At 36.2% G+C, this 25,054-nt stretch overlaps 1 protein-coding gene across 1 annotated transcript in view; it reads right to left on the bottom strand.

Annotated features, from left to right (window-relative positions):
• The window catches only part of NDUFS4 (NADH:ubiquinone oxidoreductase subunit S4), a 34,815-nt gene extending 10,304 nt beyond the window's left edge, over nucleotides 1-24,511 (bottom strand). The window contains exons 1-2 of the mRNA XM_015822882.2: nucleotides 24,364-24,511; nucleotides 16,228-16,306 (exon numbers count right to left, since the gene is read on the bottom strand). Of these exons, the coding sequence (XP_015678368.1) occupies nucleotides 16,228-16,306; nucleotides 24,364-24,482 (198 nt within the window). The 5' untranslated portion in view covers nucleotides 24,483-24,511. The remainder of the gene's footprint in view (nucleotides 1-16,227; nucleotides 16,307-24,363) is intronic.
• Nucleotides 24,512-25,054: the final 543 nt, after the last annotated feature.

The following is a 25,054-nucleotide window of genomic DNA, read 5'->3' as shown; positions in this document are numbered from 1 at the left end:
AAACTTTAATACAATGGATCACAATGTTAAGATATTTAGGTTATGCTTTACCAAATAGCCACCAGGAAGAGGTATACGTTAGAAGCTGCAATTTAGCAGACAAAAAAACAAATGTGAGCCACTATTTCTTCCATGGGAAAAAGAGAATATAAAGACCTGTTTTGCAAGGCTCGAGGGACTAATCTGCTTAACTACTGTAATGTGTGTCACTCAGGAGCATTTCACGACCAAAAGCCAGACATCTGAACATTAGCCTGCTGGAATAATTTTCATCTTTTAATATAATCAATAAACTTAACTTTTAAATAAATACCAATCATGCTTTTGTATTTTGTGACAAATTACCAATAATCATCTTTTTTTCCATCAGAAACTTCCATTGATCTTGAATACCGAGAAGCATATTGCATGGACAAAAAAAAATGTAGGAGCAATGACTGATACTAGAAACTTATGTTCTGAACATAAACCTTTTATTTAAGGAAGAATAGATCTGACTAAAATTGAAATATTCACTTAGTAAATTCCTAAGCCCTAAGAATAACATCTTCCTACTCCAAGTTGCATTTTGAAATGTATAACAATCTACTATAGTTATTTCATCCACATAGCTTTAGTTGCTGACCAAGGAAACCATCTTTTTAGTCACATTTAAAGGGGTTAAATCTCCTGCTTCTAGATACTATTTAAAATGTTTTAGGAATTGGGAGGAAAAAAACTAAATTCAATTCTCTACTATGTCACATCTGTGGACGGAGCTGAAAATGGCTGTCCACCAACAGTCGCCATCCAACCTGACTTGAGTTTGAGAGGATTTGCAAGGAAGAATGGCAGAAAATCCCCCAATTCAGTATGTAAAGCTGGTCGCGTCATACCAAAAAAGATCTGAGGCTGTAATTGCTGCCAAAGGTACTTCAATAATGTGATATTTCATTTTTTCTTCTTAATAAAGTTAGAGAGATTTCTAAAATTCTGTTTTCACTTTGTCATTATGGGATACTGAGTGTAGATTAATGAAAAAAAATGAATTTCAACAACTACAGAATCAACTGCAGCATAACAAAATTGAAAAAAGTGAAGGGGGCCTGAATACTGTCTGAATGCACTAAGTATGTATGTATGTATGTATGTATGTATGTATGTATGTATGTATGTATGTATGTATGCATGCATGCATGCATGCATGCATTTGTGTGTGTGTGTGTGTGTGTGTGTGTGTGTGTGTGTGTGTGTGTTTATATATACTGGGAAAACTTTATATATAAAATGAATTAGTATGGCACATAATTCTTTCTATTTTGAAGCCTACTCTCAGGTGTTGTGATCTAAAGAAGAAACCTTAAATATTCCTTTTCGTTTTCTTTTTTTTAAGAGTTACGTATTCTATAATAGGATCTTGGAGATTTAAGAAACTCCAATATAATAAATACTAGTATATAAACTAGTATTTATACCATGTACTTCCCCAAAGGAAGAGGAAAACCAATGGAATTACTAACTCAAAAACCAAACAAACAGTGAAATAATATCCATTACTATGATCTTGCTTTAGTTCTCAAGTCACTTTGGCCAACTTATTATGACACACAAGTTCACGTATTAAGTAACATGATAGAAGTAAAAGTTTTAAAGAAAAAGGCAGAATAAAACCTTGTTTCTGCCTCAAGTTATTTATGGACATTTAAGCATCAGCAGTTTGTGTTTCAAGAGGCAGAAATATATCCAAAATTTCCCATCTGCACAATCCCAAAGATACTGTATAGCATCCATGTGAGCAAGTAGCTGTTTAACATTTTCCTCCTCTCTAAATAAAGGAAGCTGGGAACAAGCCATGGGAAGTTGATGTCAAAATGCAGAAAACCTCCCAGCAAGCTCCCAACAGCCACCCAAGATTCCGAAACTTGCTAGCTGCCCTCTTTTCAATGCCAGAATTTCACACATTTCAATGACCATTATGACTTCAAAGAATCAAATTTTCATCATTGTCCATCATCTGCCAGTTGATTTGTATAAAGAAGTTCTGCATGCACTCAAGACAAAAGGCTCCTTACTTCCATGGCTATGTATCAAGTTTAAAAGTACTGTTTGTGACAGTTGTGTCTGTGGTAAATTGGGATAACACTAAAGAAGTGCAGCTGCTCTGCAGGAGCCTCCTTTTTGGCTGCATTTCAGTTAAATAAAAACTGAATAATTAGTCCCTGCTTTTATTAAACTGAAAAAATGCCAGTGGCCTTCATAATTACTTCCGGTTCCCTAGCCTACTTCAACTCCATAATAGATCTTTGGATTAAAAAAGAGAAGGATTAAAGAGCAACAACCTCCCTTTTTTTTTTTGACAAACGATAGCACAAATATGCAAAAATAATTTAACTGTGATCTCAAAGGTGATGCAAGTTGGCTTTGCTAGGATGGACACCTGAACAACCTGAACGTTAAACAAAGGCATATAACAAATTTTATCTGTTGATCTTCAAAAATACTAATGTGAAAATTTGGGTTGCATTAGTTTAGTTGCTTTTCCCATTGCATTGCAGCCTTCTCCTACTCTTGATGGATCTCCATCATTTCCAGATAGGACGGTCCTGTTGCGCTTAAGTTTAACTATAGACCTGCTGGCTAAAAACTGAGGAAACTGCAGGCCCTTTTGAAAAGCCTTCAAGATCTCGGTATGTAGTCAGGCCTGGAATTCAGATGGTTCCATTGTTCAGGTGTCCATTTTTATTTTCCCTCTCCTAGGGTTTGGATTTTGTTTTTATGATATTTATGAACATGGATTTTTATTTTGTTGTTTTTATTTGTTGTTTTTTATGTCATTGTTTTGCACCACAGAGTCACTGAGATTGATGACTGTATAAATTTAGTAAATAAATCTGAAAGATATTCAGGCAGACATGTAATTTCTCCTACAGAAAGAAGTGAAGAAAAGTTACATAAACAGGTCTCCTGTGAGGAGAAGCAACCTAAGTAAGTTCATTTCCAAATACAACACTGTTCAGTTGTGAGTTAATTCTCACAGACAAACAGGTGCAAACAGGTCTGTTCCTTTCCTGTGTAATGCAGTGTGCACTGTGAACTAAGGGATGTGTGAATATCTCAGGGGTTCAAATAGAAAGACTCCTGGTTATTAGGACAACTGAAAACCAATTCCAAAAGCAGGTCCATCCTCTGAAAGTCTCAACACAACTGCTTCAGAAGCTTTCCTATAATGTTTATATACGCATGGATGGACTACACTGCCATGAGGACTGTCAGAAAAGGAGCTGTATATTTATTATTGAGACAACTTGAGGAAACTTTCAAAATAGTTGTACCAAGAGCTCTGGAGCATGCAGCTGTGTGTCAAGACAGCAGGCATTTTAAATCACTCCTTCAAATGTTTTGTACAACCATTGTATAAAGTATATCGTACAGCAGTGGTTCTCAACCTTTTTAATGCCGCGACCCCCAACCGGTCATAAGTCGAGGACTAAACCAGTTGTAAGTCGAGGACTAAACCAGTTGTAAGTCGAGGACTACCCAACCGGTCGTAAGTCGAGGACTTTCCCTGCCCGGGAGCGCCGCGCATGCATGGTTCCGCCCCCTGCGCCGGCCGAGGCGTAGCTGGCAAGCAGCAGAGACGGAGCAGGCCAACCACCAGCTGGCCCAGCCCAAGGGAGGTAAGGCACCCGCCGGAAAAGGGAAAAAAAATGGCGGACAGCCTTGCTTGGCGACCCCCGTGAAATGGTCAATCGACCCCAAATGGGGTCGCGACCCATAGGTTGAGAACCGATGCCGTACAGTGTTTTTCTGCCTCTTTGTATCTTCAGGCTTTTGGAGGATTTTAAAATATGTGGGAATGTGTATAAAATTTAGCCAAAAATACAAGGACCTATTTTAAAATAGCAAGAACGTTACCTGATAAAAGATTTGTGAGATACGTGCTAATTCTTTAGTTGATTTTAAAATAACTTTTAAAGAATCACCATCCTACAATAATCCAAACTTAATGGCCTCTCCTAATTTACCTTTGATTCAGACCTCAAAGTAGCATGCTACTGATTTGCTTAGAAAGGAGAGTATAAAAAAGTTGTTTAGGAAACTCTGTAGTTTCCCCATTTACTTGCCTTACATAAATGATTATGTAGGAATTTTAATATTTGCTTTAGCATCTCTGCCCTGAACTCCCTCCACTGGCACTACAACTAAACCATAAAAATTCTCTGAGAACATGTATCCTCTGAAGCATTTGGATATGGACCAATTTCTTCTTCACATTAATTCACCCTTTGTGCATTTATCCACAAGTACATTAAATTCCACTAATACATTTCATAGAATCTTAGAGCTGGAAGAGACCTTGGAGGTCTTCTAATCTAACACCTTGCTCAGGGCAGGTCTTATACCATCCCAATCAAACAGTTGTCCAGTCTATTTTTGAAAATGTGCAGTGATGGAGCACCCATAATCCCAGGAGGCAAGCTATTCCATTGATTAGTTACTCTTACTGTTAACTTTTAAATTTCTCTTTACTTCTAACTTATGTCTCTCTATGACAAGCTTCCACTCATTATTTCTTGTCCTGCACTATGGTGCCCTAGAGAATAAATCAATCCTTTCTTCTTTGTGACATCCTCTTAAGTACTGGAAGACAGTTATCATGTTCCCCCTGATCCTTCTCTTCAATAGGCTAGACATATCTACCTCTCTCAACCATTTGTCATACAATTTAGCCTCCAGACCTTTTATCATCTTTGTTGCACTTCTCTGCACACTTTCCAGGGTTTCAACATCTTTTTGTATGGTGGTGACCAGAACTGGAGATACTAGCCCTCTGTTGATGCAGCCTAGGATTGCACTGGCTTTTTTGCAGCTGCAGCACACTCTTGGCTTATACAAGTGGCTAGATCCCTTTTACAAGTATTACTGTTGGAGGGATCTAGATGTCCTAGTGGACAACCAATTAAGTCAAGACACACAAGACATTACTGCTGATGCATGTTGAGATAATTAAGAAAGGTAAAGAAAGCAAAAATAAGTCACCATATGCTTTGTTGATAACAGAAAGGCCTTTGGTTATGTCAAACATGTCAAGCTGTGGAATATGTTCAGAAAAAATGGGAATCCAAGAGCATTCCACTATCCTCATTGAGAAACTTTTATACAGGTCAGGAAGCTTCACTATGGACAAAACATGGGGAAAAAGACTGAATTGAGGTGGCAAAGAAGTGCAATAAGACTGTATACTATTATTTATAAATAAAATTATGCTCCTTGATAAAGGTCAAGGAGCATAATGGAAAAATGGGACTAAAATATAGAAAAGACCAAAGTAATGACAATGGATAGAACAACTATCCTTAAAACTGACAATGAAGATGTTGAAATGGTAGGTAGCTTCTCCTTTTTAGGATCAACATCAATACTAAAACAACAAGCAGTCAAGATTAGCATTTGATAGAATAGCCATGAAGGCCTTGGATAAAATATTCTGTGATGTTTCTTTACCTACACAAATCAGAACAGTGCAGGCAATGATATTTTCCATGAAACTCTATGGAAGTGAAAGTTCGACTTTGAAGAAACAGGATAGGAAGGATATTGACACTTTTGAATTTTAGATTAAGAGAAGACTCCTGAACAAATCCACTCAAGAGTTTTCACTCAAAGCACAAATGACCAGGCTCAAATTATTCTACTTCAGTCTCATTATGTAAAGGCCTGACTCTTTGGAAAAGATTTTAATGCTGGGAAAGATGGAAGTAAATAGAAGAGGATAACCAGCAGCAAGGTGGATGGTTACAGTGGTGACCATTTGAAAAGCTGATCAGTCTAGGGACAGATGATCACGGAGAAAATCTATGTGGTTGTTTCAGGTCCCATCAGCCAAGGAATGTTGGATATTGCTGATCAGGAGATATGCCATAGAGTTCTTTGTAACTGCTTTTTACCACAGGAAGTTGAGGCCCATTAAATTGCTCCACCCTGAAAGCAGATAGATCCTGTTGGTTTCTGAGGGAATTTGGGATTATTCCTGAGGCTCTGATGTGCTGGTTGTCTGAGACCTCAGATATGAGTACTCCTTCTACAAGTGGAACCCAAAAAGCCCTTTGGTTTTCTAAGGATTTCTGGGAGATGCCTACTGCACTGCTGGAGGAAGATGAATATCAAATCTGATCAAGCAAAAGCAAAATTTTCTATTAAGGTTTCCTTCATGACAATAAGGATGGTAAAACTTATTTTTCCACTCACGCTATAGATAGCCAACCCGTAACCTTGTTAAGGATACTGTAGATTTGATATTTCCTAAGAAGAAAGTAGGAGAAAAATCTGCAGGATTGCTGCAAAGAATTTTTTTTTTAAAAGTGTTAATATAGCCACCAATCGGATTCCAGAAGATGGTAGAGGATAGGAAGGCCTGGAGGAACGTTGTCCATGAGGTCGCAATGGGTCGGACACAACTTCGCAACTAACAACAATAACAAATCTTATAACCAACTCTGGACAGTTCTCAATCAATATTCTCTGCATCTATAAAGAAAATTCACTCAGATCTGTTTGGTTTATCTTTTGGTTTTTGATCTTTAGTTCTTTTCCAATTACTTGATCATTGCCTTCAAAAGTTACAAGTAAGCAGTTCAATACAGGTAGTCCTTGACTTACAACCATAATTGAGCCCAATATTTCTGTTGCTAAGTGAGACATTTGTTAAATGAATTTTGTCCCATTTTATGACTTTTCTTGTCACAGTTAAGTGAATCACTGCAGTTCTTAAGTTAGTAACATGATTGTTAAATTAATCTGGCTTCCCCCTTTGCTTGTCAGAAGTTGCAAAAGGGTGCAACTATCATAAATATGACTCAGTTGCAAAGCATCTGAATTTCGATCATGCGACCAGGGGGATGCTGCAATGGTCGTAAGTGTGAAAAATTGTCATGTCACTTTTTTCAGTGCCATTGTAACTTTGGTCACTAAATGGACTGTTGTAAGTCAAGGACTACCTGTATAAGAGTACAGATATGAGAATTTCATAGAATTAATAACTACAAAAGGAAGTCCAGTTACCATTGAATATATTTAGTAAAATGAACTGTCATAAGTACAAATTTAGTTTCAAATGAATCAAGTCCAATTATTCCTTCATAAAATACACAGGTCTAAATAATTATCATAATTAAAACATATGAATAACATTACATCTCTATTTCTATTTAATAGGAAGACAATCTCAATAATATATAAAAGCTTTATGCTGCAGTAAACATGACAGATTTTGTTGAAATGTTTTTTTAAATTTTTTGTCTAGCATAGAATTTCTTAAAAAATTCTCTTTACAATCTAATCAAGCAAACAACCAGAAATTGATTCTGAAAATAACTCACAAGAACTTCACAATCTTTTCAGATTGTGTTGATAGGCCTGCAAACAAATTTACAGATTCAACAGTAAGCTAGTTTACTTGGTTTAAAGTTTGTGAGAAACTGTAATATCTTTTATGATTCTTGCTTTCGGTTAAACATGAAAATTTTTCTTAGCATATACATCAATGCAATAGGAGAATCTGATTCTTATTGTTAGTTACTACCTTTGTTATCATAACATATTTAAAAATAAACATGTTTCAATGAATGATATTTAAGTGGGAGAAATGATTCCAGATGAAAAAGTGACACAATAAAAGAACTCTGAAACAACTCACTATAAAAGATATGTATATCCTATTTTTTCTTAACTGACCTGTAAATCTCATGCTAGACAAAACTGCATTGTTTAAATATTTAGAAATCACATTTGTGTTCATACAGTATACACACACATACACCCACGCACCTATATTTGTTTCTACATTCTCAATTTAAATTTTATTTGTTCTTCCTACCCTTGGTTACTCGTATGCACAGACTGGCTTATTTTTTCTTTTAGTTTTGTATTTTTTTTTAAAAAAAGTATTTTGTGTTTTTCTTCAAAAAAAATAAAATAAAATCAGAATCCTTCTTTCTCTAACTCCTAAATAGAGGATGTCATTATCAGGCATTGTTCTTCAAATGTAACCCTACTGTGAGAGCTGGGATTGCCGATAACAGAAAGAGGCCCCTTTTGGGGATAGCAGTCTTGCGGGGGAATATTTTTCGTAGATAGGATCTATCTGTATCAACTTTGAATTTTCTTTAGCAGCAGGTAAAAACTACTGCTCTTCAGTATGGATTTTGAGGTCATGGCTTCTTAAAATGTTAGACTTAATTGTGTTTAATTTTACTGCTTAAACACCTTTAGTGATGTTATGTTTTATATTATAATAGAATCTTTATTGTTAACTTTTAATTTTATTAATATTTAATTTTCCCCAAGTTATGGAGTATCACAGAATATTATTAATCTAAATAGCAAAGTCAAAACACACAAAGTAAAATAGATGCCTTGCAAAATACATATTTCAAACTGAACAATATTAAAACCTACACATATATATTCAACATTAAACATTTAAAAGACTGCTCCGAACTGCCATCACACTACCGTCTGAGTTATTCTTTGATGTAAAGCAAAGAAACTCATGAATTAAAAAAGACTCCTGTCTGCCCTTCAAAGAGAAATATCCTTTGACCCAGTGCTCCAGACTAAAGCCTTGAAATATCTGCACAAGAACCTTCTATGAGAAAAATCCAGACAAAACAGACACTTGATTTTTTTTTTAAAAAAGCTCAATCTAATTTGTTCCTATACCCCAAAAGAGATAGCAGTGCCAATGTGAAATTGAAAAGGCAAAATAAAACTCTGATCTTCTATTCACTTTGCAAACCAAATGCAAATATAATATGCACAAAAAATGTCAGGTTAGTAATTCAAATTAATAGTCTTATCCTCTGAAAAATCTGTCAGATTAATTTTTGCAATGGAAAAGAATATGTGCATTTCTTATATCACCCTTTCAATTAAAATGTATTCCTTTTAAACAACAAAACTTTATATATATATTTGAAGTGTGACAGTTACAGATATAGTCTGTCGTCTAGCAGAATACTCGTTGCCTGCAGTCATTTTACAGAAAGCTCTGTATCACTAGCCAGTTAGCTGAGCTAGCTAACACTGCCACATGCTTAATCACAGTAATTACTTACAAAAGCAAGTGGCAGCAAGCACCAGAGGCTGAATTGAAATATGTTATTCTAATTAAAGAGGGAATTAATTGACAAGTAATGAATTGCAATGAATTAGCAATCTTTTTTAAAAAAAAAAGTGAATATATTTATCTAGATATAAATATGCATACATTGGTTTAGAGAGGATGGCTTTAATACCTGCATAATTATCATGTTTGTTTTTCTTTTCTTAATGTTACTTTGCAGTGTTTTCTGCAGTAGACAAACATTTGCAAGTTACAAACAAGCTGTACTTACTATAAAAGAAATGTACACGATATCAAAAGGTAGTATTCTGATAACAGTAATAGCTTTAATATCTATTTTAAGAAAACTTTGGAAAATTTGTGGCAGACAAAAAACATGAGAAATAGTGTGCTGTTTCTACTAATAAAATGTTTGGTAAACATGCCTAAATAACCAGGTCCCTATATGATAGGCGATATCATAGAAAAGATAGAAAGAAAAACAGCTACAACTAGTCCTCGCTTATTGTTCAGAAACTGTCTGAAGTTGTGATGGCGCTGAACAATTGTACTTACAACTGGTCCTCAAAGTTCCAGATGTTGCACCAGCCCGTCATGTGATTGTGATTTGAGCGCTTGGCAACAGACTTGCACTTATGATAGTTGCAGCATCCCACAGTCATATGATTGCCCTTTGTGACCTTTCCTGCTGGCTTCCCATAACCAAAGTCAATGGGGAAGCCAACAGGGAAGGTCGCAGGTTGCTTGTTTCAAGCAAGTATATTGTGTTTCAAGTAAGTATATTGAAAGATCATGAGATGATACCTATCTCTAAACCAGCGGTTCTCAACCTATGGGTCGTGACCCCATTTGGGGTCGATCGACCATTTCACGGGGGTCGCCAAGCAAGGCTGTCCGCCATTTTTTTTGTCCGCCATTTTTTCCCCCTTTTCCGGCGGGTGCCTTACCTCCCTTGGGCTGGGCCAGCTGGTGGTCGGCCTGCTCCGTCTCTGCCGCTTGCCAGCTACGCCTCGGCCGGCGCAGGGGGCGGAATCACGCATACGCGGCGCTCCCGGGCAGAGAAAGTCCTCGACTTACGACCGGTTGGGTAGTCCTCAACTTACGACCAGTTTAGTCCTCAACTTACGACCGGTTTAGTCCTCGACTTACGACCGGTTTAGTCTTTGACTTACGACCGGTTTAGTCTTTGACTTACGACCGGTTGGGGGTCGCGGCATTAAAAAGGTTGAGAACCACTGCTCTAAACTGAAAGATGACTTAGATTTTAGCTATGGACCTGTTGGGTGATTAAAGATTGGAGTAGGTAGCATCTATATTCAAAGCCTGAATTTTGTCTCATTATTAGCAGGGAATTATTCTTAGCATATAATGTCTTCTGTCCAAAATGACTGAACATCTTGCAACTACTTTTGATCTAATTGGTTTCTTCTTTCTTTTTTTCAAGAATTCTTTTTTAAACAAACTCAACTAATCAGTACCATAGGACAGATACCCTCACAATCCGTTACACAGATTTTTTCCTATATAAAACACTGACTAGGACTAAGCAAGAACAGCAATATTCTTCTAAAGCATCCAAATGCTATCAAATAAATCATTATGTCTATGGAGATTCTCAGTCATCTAGATCATAGTTGTCCCAAAGGTGCTTTTTCAAAAGGCAACTGGATTTTGTTTTTCCTTAAAGACGTTTCACTTCTCATCCAAGAAGCTTCTTAAGAAGCTTCTTGGAAAAATGAAGTCCAGTTGCCTTTTGAAAAAGCATCTTTGGGACAAATAAACCAGTAATTTTAATAATCTTGCAAAAGAACGACTGTTGGAGAAAACGTGAAATTAAGTAGCAGGAAACAAAGGTAGTCAATAGTTTTTGAAGATTAAAAGCTAGACAAGCTCACAAATATAACAAACATTTACAAATATTCCAAGAATTGAAATAGAGAAATTGTCAAGAATAAGGATTTATTATTGTTAATTCCAGCTATTTGACTACATCTTTGAAATGTATTTATAACTAATGTTTCTCAAACCACTTCCATTCCAGATTGTTCTACTTCAAATAATTTAATACTGATATTTCTTTGTTTTGTAACCGGCTTTACAGATTCTTTTTCTGGCTGTCATGAAACTAGGAGGTAGTCTGGATTATTTGAGATTAAATTAGGCACAGAGAAACGTTGTAAAAAATTATGTAAGTACGTAAGAATCCAGGAACTTCTGATGCTCATTTTGTTGATACAAAAAAGCTAAGAAACTATTATGAAAGAATTGCAGCAGCTGTTCATTATCAAGTTCTATTTATAATATTTTTTTTTGGGGGGGGGGTGTTGCGTCTTTTTCTTTTTGCAATAAAGATTTATTCTCTTTTAGATAAGAATTACAGTTTCTATCTCGCCACCTTTTTTGGTAAAAGACAGATCTAGTATCAGATTTACTGTTGACAACTAACTTTCATTGGGAGACAGCCACAATTCTTAATTATACTGCTCAGATTCAACCCATTCAGAAGACAGAAGACATTCAGAAATTTCCTATTATGTGTGTGTGTGTGCACGCATGCGCATATGCACATTTATGTATTTATATTAGATTGAAATACATTAGAAAAAATGGAAAGAAAGAAAGAAACAAAGAAAGATCACACAGACATTCCATAAAACTGACCAGAATAGCAAGACTTGATTCAACTTTTTATGAAAATACAAGAATTATTTTGAAATAAAACAACAGAAATAAAAATCATTTAAAAGTCATTTGAAAATACAGTGTACATAGAACCAAAGTTGCACTATGTCATTTGCCAATTGACTTAACAAAGACTATATTTTTTTCTATATTTTATTTAAGTAAATCTTTGTCAGAGGCAAAGAAGAAAAGTCTCTTTTGTCAATGACACAACCTTCAATTTAAATACAAAGCTTTGGTCATAAGGTTATTATAATCCTTCCACTGCCTGTGTCCAAGGTACAGCTGTCCTCAACTATGCTTTGAACTGGTACTAGCTACAAAAATATATCTGGATGGACATACAACAGTAAAGCAAATCTTCAGTAGCTAAAAAGGGAAAACAAACAGAACTCTTCAGAACACAAATTAAAGAACAACATTATTCTTGGCTACACAGAGTATTCTTGAGTAGTGTTAGGGATGAGCAGCGAGCAAATAGCATTACAACCGAATAGCATTACAGCGTATGTAGTTGGATTGAACTGGACTGTCCATTTGAGATAAATCCTAGTAAGTAATATGAGTGATTAAGCTTGCACCACTGGAAGTAAAGTAGCAGTACAAAAGTCTGCGGCCTGTTCTGTATGTAGACTGTTAGGTATCAACAAATGCAATCTATTTGTTTCCTATCCATATGTCTACATTTCTGTAATTCTGCTACTTCGCCTCAACATATCTGATGGCACAGCACAAATGAATTTGCCTACTGTATTGTTTCCAAGGCTATTTAAGGAATAAAATGACTCCAAGAATTTCATTAACATTTTTGATTTGTCCCATACTGGTGATGGAGAGGTGGAGCGTTCATTTGTTTTACAAGATTTCTAAAATTCTCTAATAAAAGCCATATGCAAAAGCCATAATGTAGAATTCAAGAAGAAGAATGTTTCTGAATATGTTGATTTTGAATCCCAGAAGAAAATAAAGCCCAAAATCCTAAGTCACAAAAGCCCATTCCAATTTACTTGTTTTTTTCATTTTATAAGCTTAATTTATGTTAATTTAGTTTATGTTATCCTTCCCTTTGACAAGATTATCAGTTTAAATTTTTACCAGGAAATCTACAACCATTAAACTTAAAATAATGAACACATCTTATTCCAGAACATTTACTGAAGTCTACAAAAATTCCCCAAACAAAAGTCATGATGAACCTTCTTTTGGGGCCTCTAAGCATAACCAACCCAAGATAAAGACAAATATTTCAACTGACAGTATTCATTCATCTGCAGGCTGAGGTCAAGCAGATCAAAGAAGCAAACAAGGATCTGAGAAATGCTTTCAGGACCCCCACAGAAAGAGAGACCATGAAAAATAGTCTTGCATTGCTGGTCCTCACTATCACTAATGGATGGACAAACCATTGATTAGAGGAGAATAAAATCTGCCTTCTCCATTCTATGAATAAAACCTGAACTGAACTTAAAGTCACCCTCTAAGTTAACTTGAGCTGAGTTAGTTTAGCAAAGGTAGCCTAGACTTGACTGAGACTAGATTACACAGATGGTATAAAAGTGCTAGTTATCTATTATGAAGTATTATAATGCCCTTCCTTTTATACATAAAGTCACACATTGTTGGGATTAACTGGTCAAATCTACATCAGAATATTTTCTGACTGAAGTCATAATTTTAGAAGATATTTCCCCTCTTTTTTCCTTATGGAAAAGTAGCGTATTAGGGCAACTAGCATATTAGGAATTCCACTTTCAGTATTCTAGGAGGATTGAGCTGATACAATAATTTACAATCATTTTTGATGCAAGCTTTCCATTAACAATTAGAGACTGATATTAATAATAATCTTATAGTATCTACTATTAATGTGTTATTTTAGCACCAAGCTGAATAAAGACAGCTAATTCTATATGTTTCTGGTTTTAAATGAAAAAATAATGAAATAATGCTACCAATAAATTCAGAATTTGAGCTAGATTAACAGACATAATGACATGGTGACTCAGGCCAAAAACGGTTGAAGGCAGAAATGGTTGAAGGAAAACCATATGTAACACACAAGGAGAAACATAATTTATACAATAGCATTGGAACTACTTTTGTTTCATATGTGAGACAGTAAATCATTTTAAGCTTCACTGAGGGAGATCACCACTGAAATCTCATTTCAGCAACAGAGAAACCCTACAGGAACAACCTCTAACTCTAAAATCAGTTAAGATCAAATAGCTTTTAGCTCTTTAGGCCACACTCCAGATCTCTAGAACTCCAACTGATGGTTTAGACGTAGCTTGCTGTTAAGTAGTAGGAAATGCTATGTAGGATGGAACTATATTTTAGAACTCTTCCACTTTACCTTCCTAGACACACACACACACACACACACAGTGAGTGAGTGAGTGAGTGAGTGAGAGAGAGAGAGAGAGAGAGAGAGAGAGAGAGAGAGAGAGAGAGAGAGATGCAATCTGTGGATTAGCAAATTATTAGAGTGCTTTTTAAAGTGCTCCAGCTTAAAATGTCTATGGAGATTCTCATTCAGGTCGTGGTTGTCCCAAAAGTGCTTTTACAAAAGGCAACTGAACTTTCTTGGTTTTTTTTCCCTTAAAAATGTTTTGCTTCTCATCCAAGAAGCATTTTCAGTTTCTGGACCTTTGGTCCAACTTAAAAGATATACAAAATTTGATAGAAAAATAATTTTCTACTAGATATAGAATTCTGTTTAGTTAAGTTGAATGAAAACATCCAACAGAAAATATCATATAAAATGGAGTCAGTCCCACATTCTCATTCCTAATCTAGCAGTTATTACAAAAATGTTCCCTCATTTACTAATTCTAAGAATTACTAATATACAGAGGAAAATAGGAAAAATAGTAGTTACAGCTAGTAAATAATTCAATTAAAGTTACACAATACATTGGCTTCAACTTGAAAAGTTGAGACTGCAACTGATAAAATATTTGAAAAAAACAAACCAAATGCAACTGAAGTATATGTTATTAAAGAGAAATGTCATATACTCAATTAAACTGTCACCACTTTTTATTTAATGACCAAAAAAAGAATAGTGAAAATTTCTCTAGAATACATCAGTTATAACAGTGATACATTCAAACAACAATAAAACAAACTTCCCTTAATGTTACATATTTTCTTGCTTTTTTGCATCCCAATCCAGCCAATAAGATGAAAAAATAAGAACACTTTCTTCTGCTTTAAACTTTAAATTTATGGAACAGCAGTTGCAAATCATCACCACCACCACCAATAAAAATGATGGTGATGACTATGAACTGAGCTTGCATTGTGTCAAGATAGTAGTCTATAGTGACAAAATCATCCCTGCTGAGAGCTCCAGCAATACATTATTATTATAAGCTTTTAAAACTCATTTTTAAGGAAGTGACTTTTATACAGATCAATTCTAAATATGTTTTGTATTTGATTTGATTTGATAAGAGATTTGTTACTGCTTTTCACCTCCAAAAATAAAACACAATAATGTCAATGGAGATTATTATGTAAGCCATGATATATTAAGTCCCTTGAATGCTTTACAAAAAAAATCTGATTAATGAATAATATAAGCATAAATATTACAGCATCACTGTTTTGGTAATAGGCCACACATTGTAATATACTGGAACTTAAAAACTGCCAGAATTATGAACTGGTAATGATTAGCAAAAGAATGCTATACAGTTGTTTCTAATTGTGATCCTTCATGCACATTTTGGACAGAATATATGAGCAGATTTTACAATTTATAAGGTGCATTTTTATTACATTTTTTTTAAAAGAGGGTCAATCTAACAATTTAATATTATTGATATTACTTGACTTCATTACTTCATTGACTTCATTACTTCATTCAGAAAAGTATTTCAAAATGGCACATTGCATATTAAAACATTGCTTCCTAAACATAATGTAGGTATAGTGGTATGTCGGTAATTGACTGCTTTGAAACTCATCAAATTTGGTATTCGACACATTTTGACGTGAAAATTTTGTCCCGATACTCATTTGTTTGATACTCAACAAGCAAACTAGAATTTGTCAATGTCAGTTGCCGTATGACTAATACATTATTTCTTATGGGGAAAAAATTGTTTGGTACTCATCTTTTTGGTATTTATTGTGCTTCCCATCATTCCCAGAATAATGAATACTCAGGTACCATAGTAGTCATAATACATAATTTCATAATACATGATTAAATATATGGAGTTCATATATTAATCTTCTATGCATCCCTATGACCTTTTTTTTTTACTTTGAACGCCTTTTGATAAGTTACCATAGTATGTATTTTACTTAAAGAACTTTGATATCTGGCAATTGCACTTACATTGTTTCTCAACTACAGTATACAATTCATAGTACCTGATACACAGAAACATCTTCAAGGGAGTATATACTGTACATGATAAAAGCCTTACCAATTTTTGATCAACTGTGATAAGTTGTGTATCTTGGGTTTGGTCCTGTGCCAGCGGCCATGTGGAAGTCTTCAAAGGCCTGCAGTGCAAGATTTAAAGTGAAAAATGATTTGTCCAATGAAAAAATAGAGACATACAAATATAAAGCACTGGTGCAGTTCAGCTGAAGTCATAATTGTAGCTTGGAATGAGCAAATGATGACAGCCTTAAATTGGATCACACCTAAGTGACCATGAATCCTGTAATGTACTCTGGACGCAAGAGATGTCAAGAACAGTGTTTCTCAACTTTTTTCCACCTTGTTTTCCATCCTTGTTTTTCTCCTGTGTCCCCGTATCCAGGACCCATCACTAGATATGGACATAAGGTGGTAACTGACGTGTTTTCTGATGTCTGTAAGGCAGCATTTGCTTCCCTATGGCACTCTTGATAACATGTCCTGACCTCTTGTTACATGTTTTTCACCTGTGGCCTTTTTCAAATGTCCTAGGGCTCCAAAGAGGCCATATGATTCCCAGTTGAGGATTGGTGACTGAAGCAGTACTGAAACAAGATGAAGAACGAATCCTACTGGGCAGAGATAAATGTCTACATTAGGAATAATTTTCCTAATGGTAGTAGTGAAATGGACTTACTTCTCTGTTCTTATGAACCTGAAGGTAGCTGTCTCCTTACTTCAGATGATCAGATCCCTTTTGGGTACAAGGAATCCTAGGGACTTCTTACTGGATCACTGTGTGGACTAATCTATTAGATAAAATTACTCAGATTCACTCTGAGTTGAACTCTGGCTGGTTCTATAGAAGTGACTGATGTATGATTTTGTTCAATTACTGGGACAAGTTCCAGCTTGTTACTCCTGAAGAAATGGACAGAGTCCTTGATATTATGATCTCTGCCACCTGAGTTCTGGATCCATGTCCCTCCTGGTCAAGGACTCCTGAACAATGGCATGCAGTTGGTTCCAAATAGCAGTTAATACCTCAATATGAGAGGAGGTGGCTCCACCTGTCTTGAAGTAGGCAGTGGTCCACCCCTCCTTAAGAAACCAACTGTGTTTGAAATTGTCACTCAACCTCTTTAACAATTTCCTTTTTTTAAATAAAACTGATTAGAGATGGTAGATGCTCAGTTCAACAGGCCCTGGAGGAACAGGTTATCTAGTTCAGCCAGGGTTTAGGCCGGGTCATAGTACCGTAACAGCACTGGCCACATTTGCGGATGACTGTTTATGCAGATTCTCAATCAACCTGGTCATGGTTGTCCCAAAGGTGTTTTTCAAAAGGCAAGTGGACTTTCTTCATTTTTTCCTTGAAAATGTTTCATTTTTCATCCAAGACATCACTGCCCAGTTGCCTTTATAGAAGGGAGGGTACCTTCTGAGATGTTTGCCATGACCACATACCTTCTGCAGGCTAAATTCCACCACCTGTCTCCCAATGTCATTGCCCTGTTCCATTACAATTCTCTCTCCATCCCAATTTAACATCTACCAGTAGGCAAGGTCATTTATTGGCACAGGAACAGACATCATCAAAATTATTATCAGACACTCAGCTGTACATTTTTAATCCAAGGAACTCTGTTGAGATGTTTAATCCAGTGTCTGGAGGCTTTCAGGACCTAAAAAGGGACAAGCAGACTGTGACTCAACCCTAGCAGGTGGGAGTAGTCTTCGGGTCCCCTGAATCTGGGTTTTTTTCATTTCAACATTTGATGGGATAGCACTCTGCAGAGAGAGCTGGATTTGAAAATCCTCTTGGCTTTTACTTGAAGAAGAGGTGGCAACCAAAGTTGGGGGAGGGGAGTTTGCACAAGGAAGCAATTCATTTTGTGTGCAAATTGCCCCATTCGTGGACTGGGAGGTCCTGCCCACAATTATTCATACCCTAGGGCAGGGGTGTCAAACTGGTGGCCCATGGGCCAGATGCGTCACGTACAGGCCACACCCATCCTGGTTCCGCAAAGGCAAAAAATGTTGCAATAGATCACGATACATCACATGATGCGATCGAGTTTGACACCCGTGCCCTAGGGACTTTCCAATTGGATTGCTGTAATGCACTCTCCGTGGAGCTGTCCTTCACAAACACTCAGGTGTCTTGGTTCAAATGATAATTTGCATGTTTTAGGGGTGTTCTGAGTCAGACCTTGGCAGCATGATGGTTATTGTTATTTATTTAAATTGTTGCCAACTGCCTGCAGTCACTCACTCATATAAGTCTTTAAAATTAATTAATTAAATAAATAACTGAAATTTGTATATTAAACGGTTTATCTGTATGAGATTGGCTCTTTCCACTGCAAAGGAAATCTTGCCCAACTGAGAGCAATAAAAAAAAAACCAACGTAACCTGATCTTATTATCTAGTGGAAATCCAACCAAAGCTAGTACTATAAGAATCCCTTGGCAGTTAGTGATATTCTGTGAGGCTCTGTGTGGTAATAAAACTCCCTCCTCAAACTGGACTCCTTGTGAGCTACATGGAGATATCGATGCAGTTTTCTTGGTAAGGATATGGAAGTGATTTGCCTTTTTATGGGGATTTTTTTTTAAAAAAAACTTCCCAGTCTAGCCTACAGCCTTCAGGTTACCTGAGAATACCTCCTCTAAGTAATAATCAAGATTGCCCTGCGTAGCTTCCTGTACCTACGTATATAAAAGCATTGGAATGAAGAAAGCAAAAACATTTCTGACAGATATTTTCAGTAAATGGGAAATGTAGAACAAGGTAGCAGGTGTTAAGGCATTGGTTATAATCAACTTTATAATGACTGAATTCTGTGATTTGTACTAAGGTAGGCGTTGAGATAAGAAATATTTGCAGAGCACAGCAGTTGTCCTGAAAGTGCAAGATATCTCTAGGGAGTATGTATTCAACATACCTTTTCATTCTGACCTTTACTGAACATCCAAGGCTTCACTATTATTCCTGATCAAAACTCTATTATTTCATGGTGACATGAAAAAAAAGTTGACAACATCTAGTTCTTGATATTAGTTTTAACCATAATTTAGTTTTCCTAAAGGCATGTTAGGAAATGAGATGTACACTCTCCAGAATCATAATCACACAAGTTGGACAGACATATAAAACTTCTAAATAAAGAAACACATTTAAAATTGCTTTAATATATCTGAATAAGCAGATTATATTTTTCAGTAATTACTGCTTAGAATCTTACTCACTGGAATTCTGAAAAAATGGTGACAGTTTCAGCTGAAGTTGATGAAAAATTACTAAAATTGCTAAGGCAATTGTTTAATAAAACCTCAAAAATTATTTTAGAGAAGACCATAATATGAAACATATAAACATATCACAGAAAGTGAATCATATTTTCAGATTTCTATGAGAGCTAAAACAGAGCCATTGTAAATTAGAAGAAAAGAATTTCTTGATTATTCTTTTTTAAAGGGAAAATGTATTTTCTGTCGCTCTCTCCAAAAGTCCTATCAAACATATAGACACACACTGCTAGCACTTAAAATTAACCCTGGCTCAAATCGCAAACAGATTTTCAGTGCCAAATTACACTTACTGAAATTACAGAAATTTTTTAAAACCTATGCCATCTAGATTGCAGTAGTTCAATCTAGATGTTTCTAAAGCATGGAGAATTGACACCAAAATTCTCTTTTCTAGCCATAGCAGATAAAAGCCATCACCTATATTACCATCACCTACAGAACACTGAAAAGAGCAAAAACCACAAAGCTACTGAAGTGGAACACAAACCATCCATACCAGAAGAGTTTTTTTTTAATATAATATTTTCAAAGAACATGAATAACTGCTCTGAAAATCAGTTTCTGGTATATCTCTATTCTATCTCCACCATTTTTTTTTACTTCACAGTAAGGCATTATCAACTCTATTTATCAGATCAAAAGTGTTTAGTGGTATCAAATATTTAAATTTTGGTTTAAATCATTACCAGGAAGATTCAGTTTAATGATTTAAACAGTAATAATCATATTTAGCAACCGTATAACATCAAGACATATTTTTCAGTATTCTGGAAAAGATGTAGACTTTTTAGAGGGTATGGTATGGTATGGTACGGTACGGTACGGTACAGTATAGTATAATATAATAATATAATATAATAATATAATATATTATCGAAGGCACCTGAAGGCAGGACAAGAAGCAATGGATGGAAATTAATCAAGGAGAGAAGCAACTTAGAACTAAGGAGAAACTTCCTGACAGTTAGAACAATTAACCAGTGGAATAACCTGCATCCAGAAGTGGTGAATGTTCCAACACTGGAATTTTTTAAGAAGAGACTGGACGACCATTTGTCTGAAATGGTATAGGGTTTCCTGCCTAAGCAGGGGGTTGGACCAGATGACCTCCAAGGTCCCTTCCAACTTTATTATTATTATTATTATTATTATTATTATTATTATTATTATTGTTGTTGTTGTTGTTGTTGTTGTTGTTGTTGTTGTTATATAGTAATCATTCATAGAATGCTTTCAAATTATTTTTTATCAAAAGCTGGAATAATCAAACAGATTCGTAATAGTGAATAATTAACATATCCCACTTTAAAGTTAACCTACCAATATTGCATTTTATACAAATGATCAGACTCACCCAACTTCCTTTTCCAAATACATGAAAGATTAAGAGAATAATATCTATGCAAATTACTATATGACTAGTATGAACTATGTAAGTATTTGGAAGTGAAGAATTCCTCTACTCATTAGCTACACTGATAGCATCTTGTTCCATTCCAATGTGCAAAAGCAAAACAAAACAAAATATTAATTCAGGCCACCCTCCCATTCATACATCTGTCTTAAGAGCTGTGGTGGCGCAGTGGTTAGAATGCAGTACTGCAGACTACTTCTGTTGACTCCTGGCTACCAGCAATTCTGCAGTTCGAGTCTGACCTGCTCAAGGCTGACTTAGCCTTCCAGCCTTTGAGGTCGGTAAAAGGAGGACCCAGATTGTTGGGGGCAATATGCTGACTCTGTAAGCTGCTTAGAGAGGGCTGTAAAGCACCATGAAGCGGTATATAAATCTAAATGCTATTGCTATTGCTATTAACACTTTGCTATACAACTCAATTCCTTGTGATTTCACAAATGTATCCATAAAAATTTCTTATAAGACAAAAATAGTTTCTTTTTCCAGGATATTTTCTTTATTTCTCAATCTAGCTTACAACTATAGTATCCGGTGGAGTCTGCCATCCAAACACCAACCAAATCTAATATGACAGTTTCTCAACTCAGATAAAAGTAATCTACATGTTGCCTCCTGCTGAAAGGTGTTTTTCTCTTCTAGAGTTAAAAAAAATGTGAAGTGTTTTGAAGATAATTGGATTAAAAACATGGTCTTGAAAAATAGTCATACTTTAAACTAGGTAACACAAGTACTTAACACTCTCTTTTTCATTCTCTCACACACATATCCCAAACATGAACAGAAAAATTGTCTACATTTGCCTTTTAAGACATTAACTTCAAAAATATGCAGATGCTGCTTTTCTGAGATGTAAATAAATACAATAAAATAAAGCTAATATTAACATTGGCTGTCAAAGGTGAAGAACATACATGGTCTCAGATATCAAAGTCAATCAGTATAGAAAGTTCACCTGTCTTTTGTAATTGAACTCAGGACCCCTCAAGTACTAAATACATTATTAAGAAAGCACACAATTAAAAGGCATTTAATTGGATATTACAAACAAAATTTAAAATTTAAGTCTTTCAAAAGAATAGATACAATTAAAGAGGTTTTTTTAATTCTTCCCTGGTATCAGATGTCTAAATAATTCATCATCAGTAGTCTTTATGTATATAGTTACTTATGAAAAGAAACAATACAGTACTTAAGACAAAGCTACCTGCTAATATCAAACCAAGAAGCTGCTCTCCTAACTGGATTAACTGGCAGTGGCATCAGTTCCAAACTTTCTATACCCAGAGCATGGAAACAATAGTCTTCATATAGTAAACAAATTAAAGAGAACAATTATTGTGCTCATTCAACCATTTTTTTTGTTACTGAAATTCTGTAATTGTGGGCTGACTGCTGGAAACTGTGAGAAGAATGGGGTGTGTGGAAGAATTATTTGCATAATACCACAGGTAACCCTATGTTTTGCCCTGCATGTTTTCTGAAATGTCAAATGTCTCCCCACAAATATATTCAGATCATACTAAGTGTGCTTTAATTATCACAATGTAACTCAAAAGTCAAATTATTTAATTCCAGAAGTGCACAGAATTAAAAGTTAATGTTCTACAATCCACCTCACATTAGAAAAGGCTATGTCCTTTCACTGTTCAGAGTGCTTTAGAACTGCTACACTTTGTTATTTATTTGTAAAGCATCATATTGTGTGCAGGCATATACAAATAGAGTGTACAACATTCCAAATAACACTAGGATATATGTCATGTTATGTACTAATTTTCAGTAATGAAATACTTGGAGCTAATTGGATTTGGCTATAAACTGACATAAATTCTTCAACATTGTTTTTAATGGTTTTACATTTCTGAAAACTTTCACTTGGGAAAGTTAAGAAAAATAGTTTTACACTCTGGGTAGAGGAAATTTTATTGCTCATTGTACCTACTTTTTATATTGAAATAAAAAGATCATGAGAGTCAGTTTGATGTAATGTTTAAAGTATCAGACTAAAAATTGGGACACTGTGAGTTCTAGTCCACCCTTAAACACAAAGCCAGCTGGGTAATCTTGGGCCAGTCAATTTCTTTCAGCCTTAAGAAGGAGTCAATGGCAAACCACTTCTGAAAAACCTTGCCAGGGAAAATGCAGGAACTTGTCTAGAGGTCTCAAAGAGAATTGGAAAGATTGAATGGGGAAAAAAATCATGAACAATATTGTTCTAGAGAAGAAAAGCAATGGTCTATTATAGCATCGGAAGCATAAAACTTCTGTCTACTCAAAAACTCATTTCTAAATACCCAAACCCTTAGCAGTACACTGGCCATAAATAACAGACAAGCTATTTATGTGGAATAATTTTGCTTTCTAGCAAAAATATACACTTTTACATTGAGAAGATGATCTATACTTTCTGAACAAAAATCTAAATCTGTCTAAAGAGAGGTCTGATGTCTCAGAAACATAACCATGATAAAAATTCTTTATACCACTTCTATGTTTTGAAATTTTTAGAGTATCATTTCAGCAGATGAAACTTGATTGTTTACTAGAAAGAATAAATTTTATTAATTTTTTAGGCCACCCATCTCCTCTACAAGATGACTTTGAGTGGGTAGTTATTATTTCCAGAGAGTGGTCACTTTTTCAAAACCCCGGAATCTAAAAAAGAAAGGGATCTGAAAATATGGGAAGCTTTAAAAAAAAACATACATATCAATAAACTGGACCACGTTCTAGAAACATAACCTTTATCATAGACACGAAAGGAAACGTATGATTTTCATTCTTTTCTCCTTATACAGACAATCAGGAAAGGTAGCATTATCAGAATGACTGCTGTGGTGAAAGATCGATCATCCTGTTTGGACTGGTAACAACAGTCCAAACAGCTTCCATCCCTGCAGCTTCCATTGCTTGGCTTTCAAGCTTCCCTATTTCAGCCTGTAACCACGTGTTAGTGTTTCTCAACCTTGACAATTTTAAGGCATGTGGACTTCAACTCCCAGAATTCCACAGCCAGCAATGCTGGCTGTGGAATTCTGGGAGTTGAAGTCCACATGCCTTAAAATTGTCAAGGTTGAGAAACACTGTGTTAGGGGGAATCCGATCAACACGCAAAACGTTTCACGCACGTCTGAAAAGTTCTACTCAGGAGCATTCCCCGCTTAGTTTCTGCTCAGATGCCGCAGGGTCCGCTTCGTTCTGACTGACTGCTTTCCGCTACCCCTCCCTCCAGTCTCAGAGATGGCAGAGGCGGGATAAAGTCCGCTTCGCCGGGGGGATTCCAAATAGGGAGCGCAGCTATTACGGCCAGAGAGGCGAAGCACCCCAAGGTCTCCGCTGCCGGTGCGGCCTGGCTGCTAACCGCCCCCACCTCTTCCATGTTCGCGGGACAGAGGACGGATGGGCAGGAAAAGATGTGATGGGGGGGATCCGCCCACCCAAGGAGCCACCCGTCCCTTCTATAGATACCTGGCCCCAATGCCGAGGGCAGCTTCGCTCCTTTTTCCTCGGCCTCCCCCGCGCAGCAGGTGTCTCGCCGCAGCCCTTGTCATTGAGATTTCCCGCAGCAGCAGCACCGCCGCCGCCATGATGGTGTGAACAGCTGCTTCCGGGAAGGGGTGCCGCTAGGGACAAACTACCTCCGTCCTCGTCACGAAGGCGAAGCGAGGCCACTGAGTCGCCGACGCTGGCCGAGCAGAAGAGGAAGGCGGGTTGGAGGGTGGATACGGTCAATGCAAAATAAAGGGCGGGATGGTGGCGGGCAGGGCGATGTGTGAGGACAATACTTTGGGGGTATATACCTAGGTTAGTGCCTTTTGAGCGATGGGTGGAAGGCGAAGCTTTAGGAAGTGGTTCTAGAAGTCGGGGAATTCAATACACCCACGAATGAGTTGACTTTTGCAGCCCCCTGAAAAGAAGCAAGTTTGTTTTAGGAGTTCTGTGTGTTTTTGGTGCAAGAAATTTTTTCCTGTTATGTCGGTTTACGGAGGAATAAACATTTGCATTTTATGGGACCTCTTCCATGGAAGGCGCGTATAGAATTGCAGCTAGGGTGGATACATAGGCACCTCAATTATTTTTGAAGGAAATGCATCAGTAAAATACCGTTTGGCATAAAACATGCATACTGTCTATCACGAACTAGTGAAGCATATTACTA

Source organism: Protobothrops mucrosquamatus, unplaced genomic scaffold, assembly GCF_001527695.2.
Source record: "Protobothrops mucrosquamatus isolate PMUCROS unplaced genomic scaffold, P.Mucros_1.0 scaffold1715, whole genome shotgun sequence".
Classification (NCBI taxonomy): domain Eukaryota; kingdom Metazoa; phylum Chordata; class Lepidosauria; order Squamata; family Viperidae; genus Protobothrops; species Protobothrops mucrosquamatus.
The sequence above is the reverse complement of the archived record's forward strand: the minus strand, read 5'-3'. Positions and strand labels throughout refer to the sequence as shown.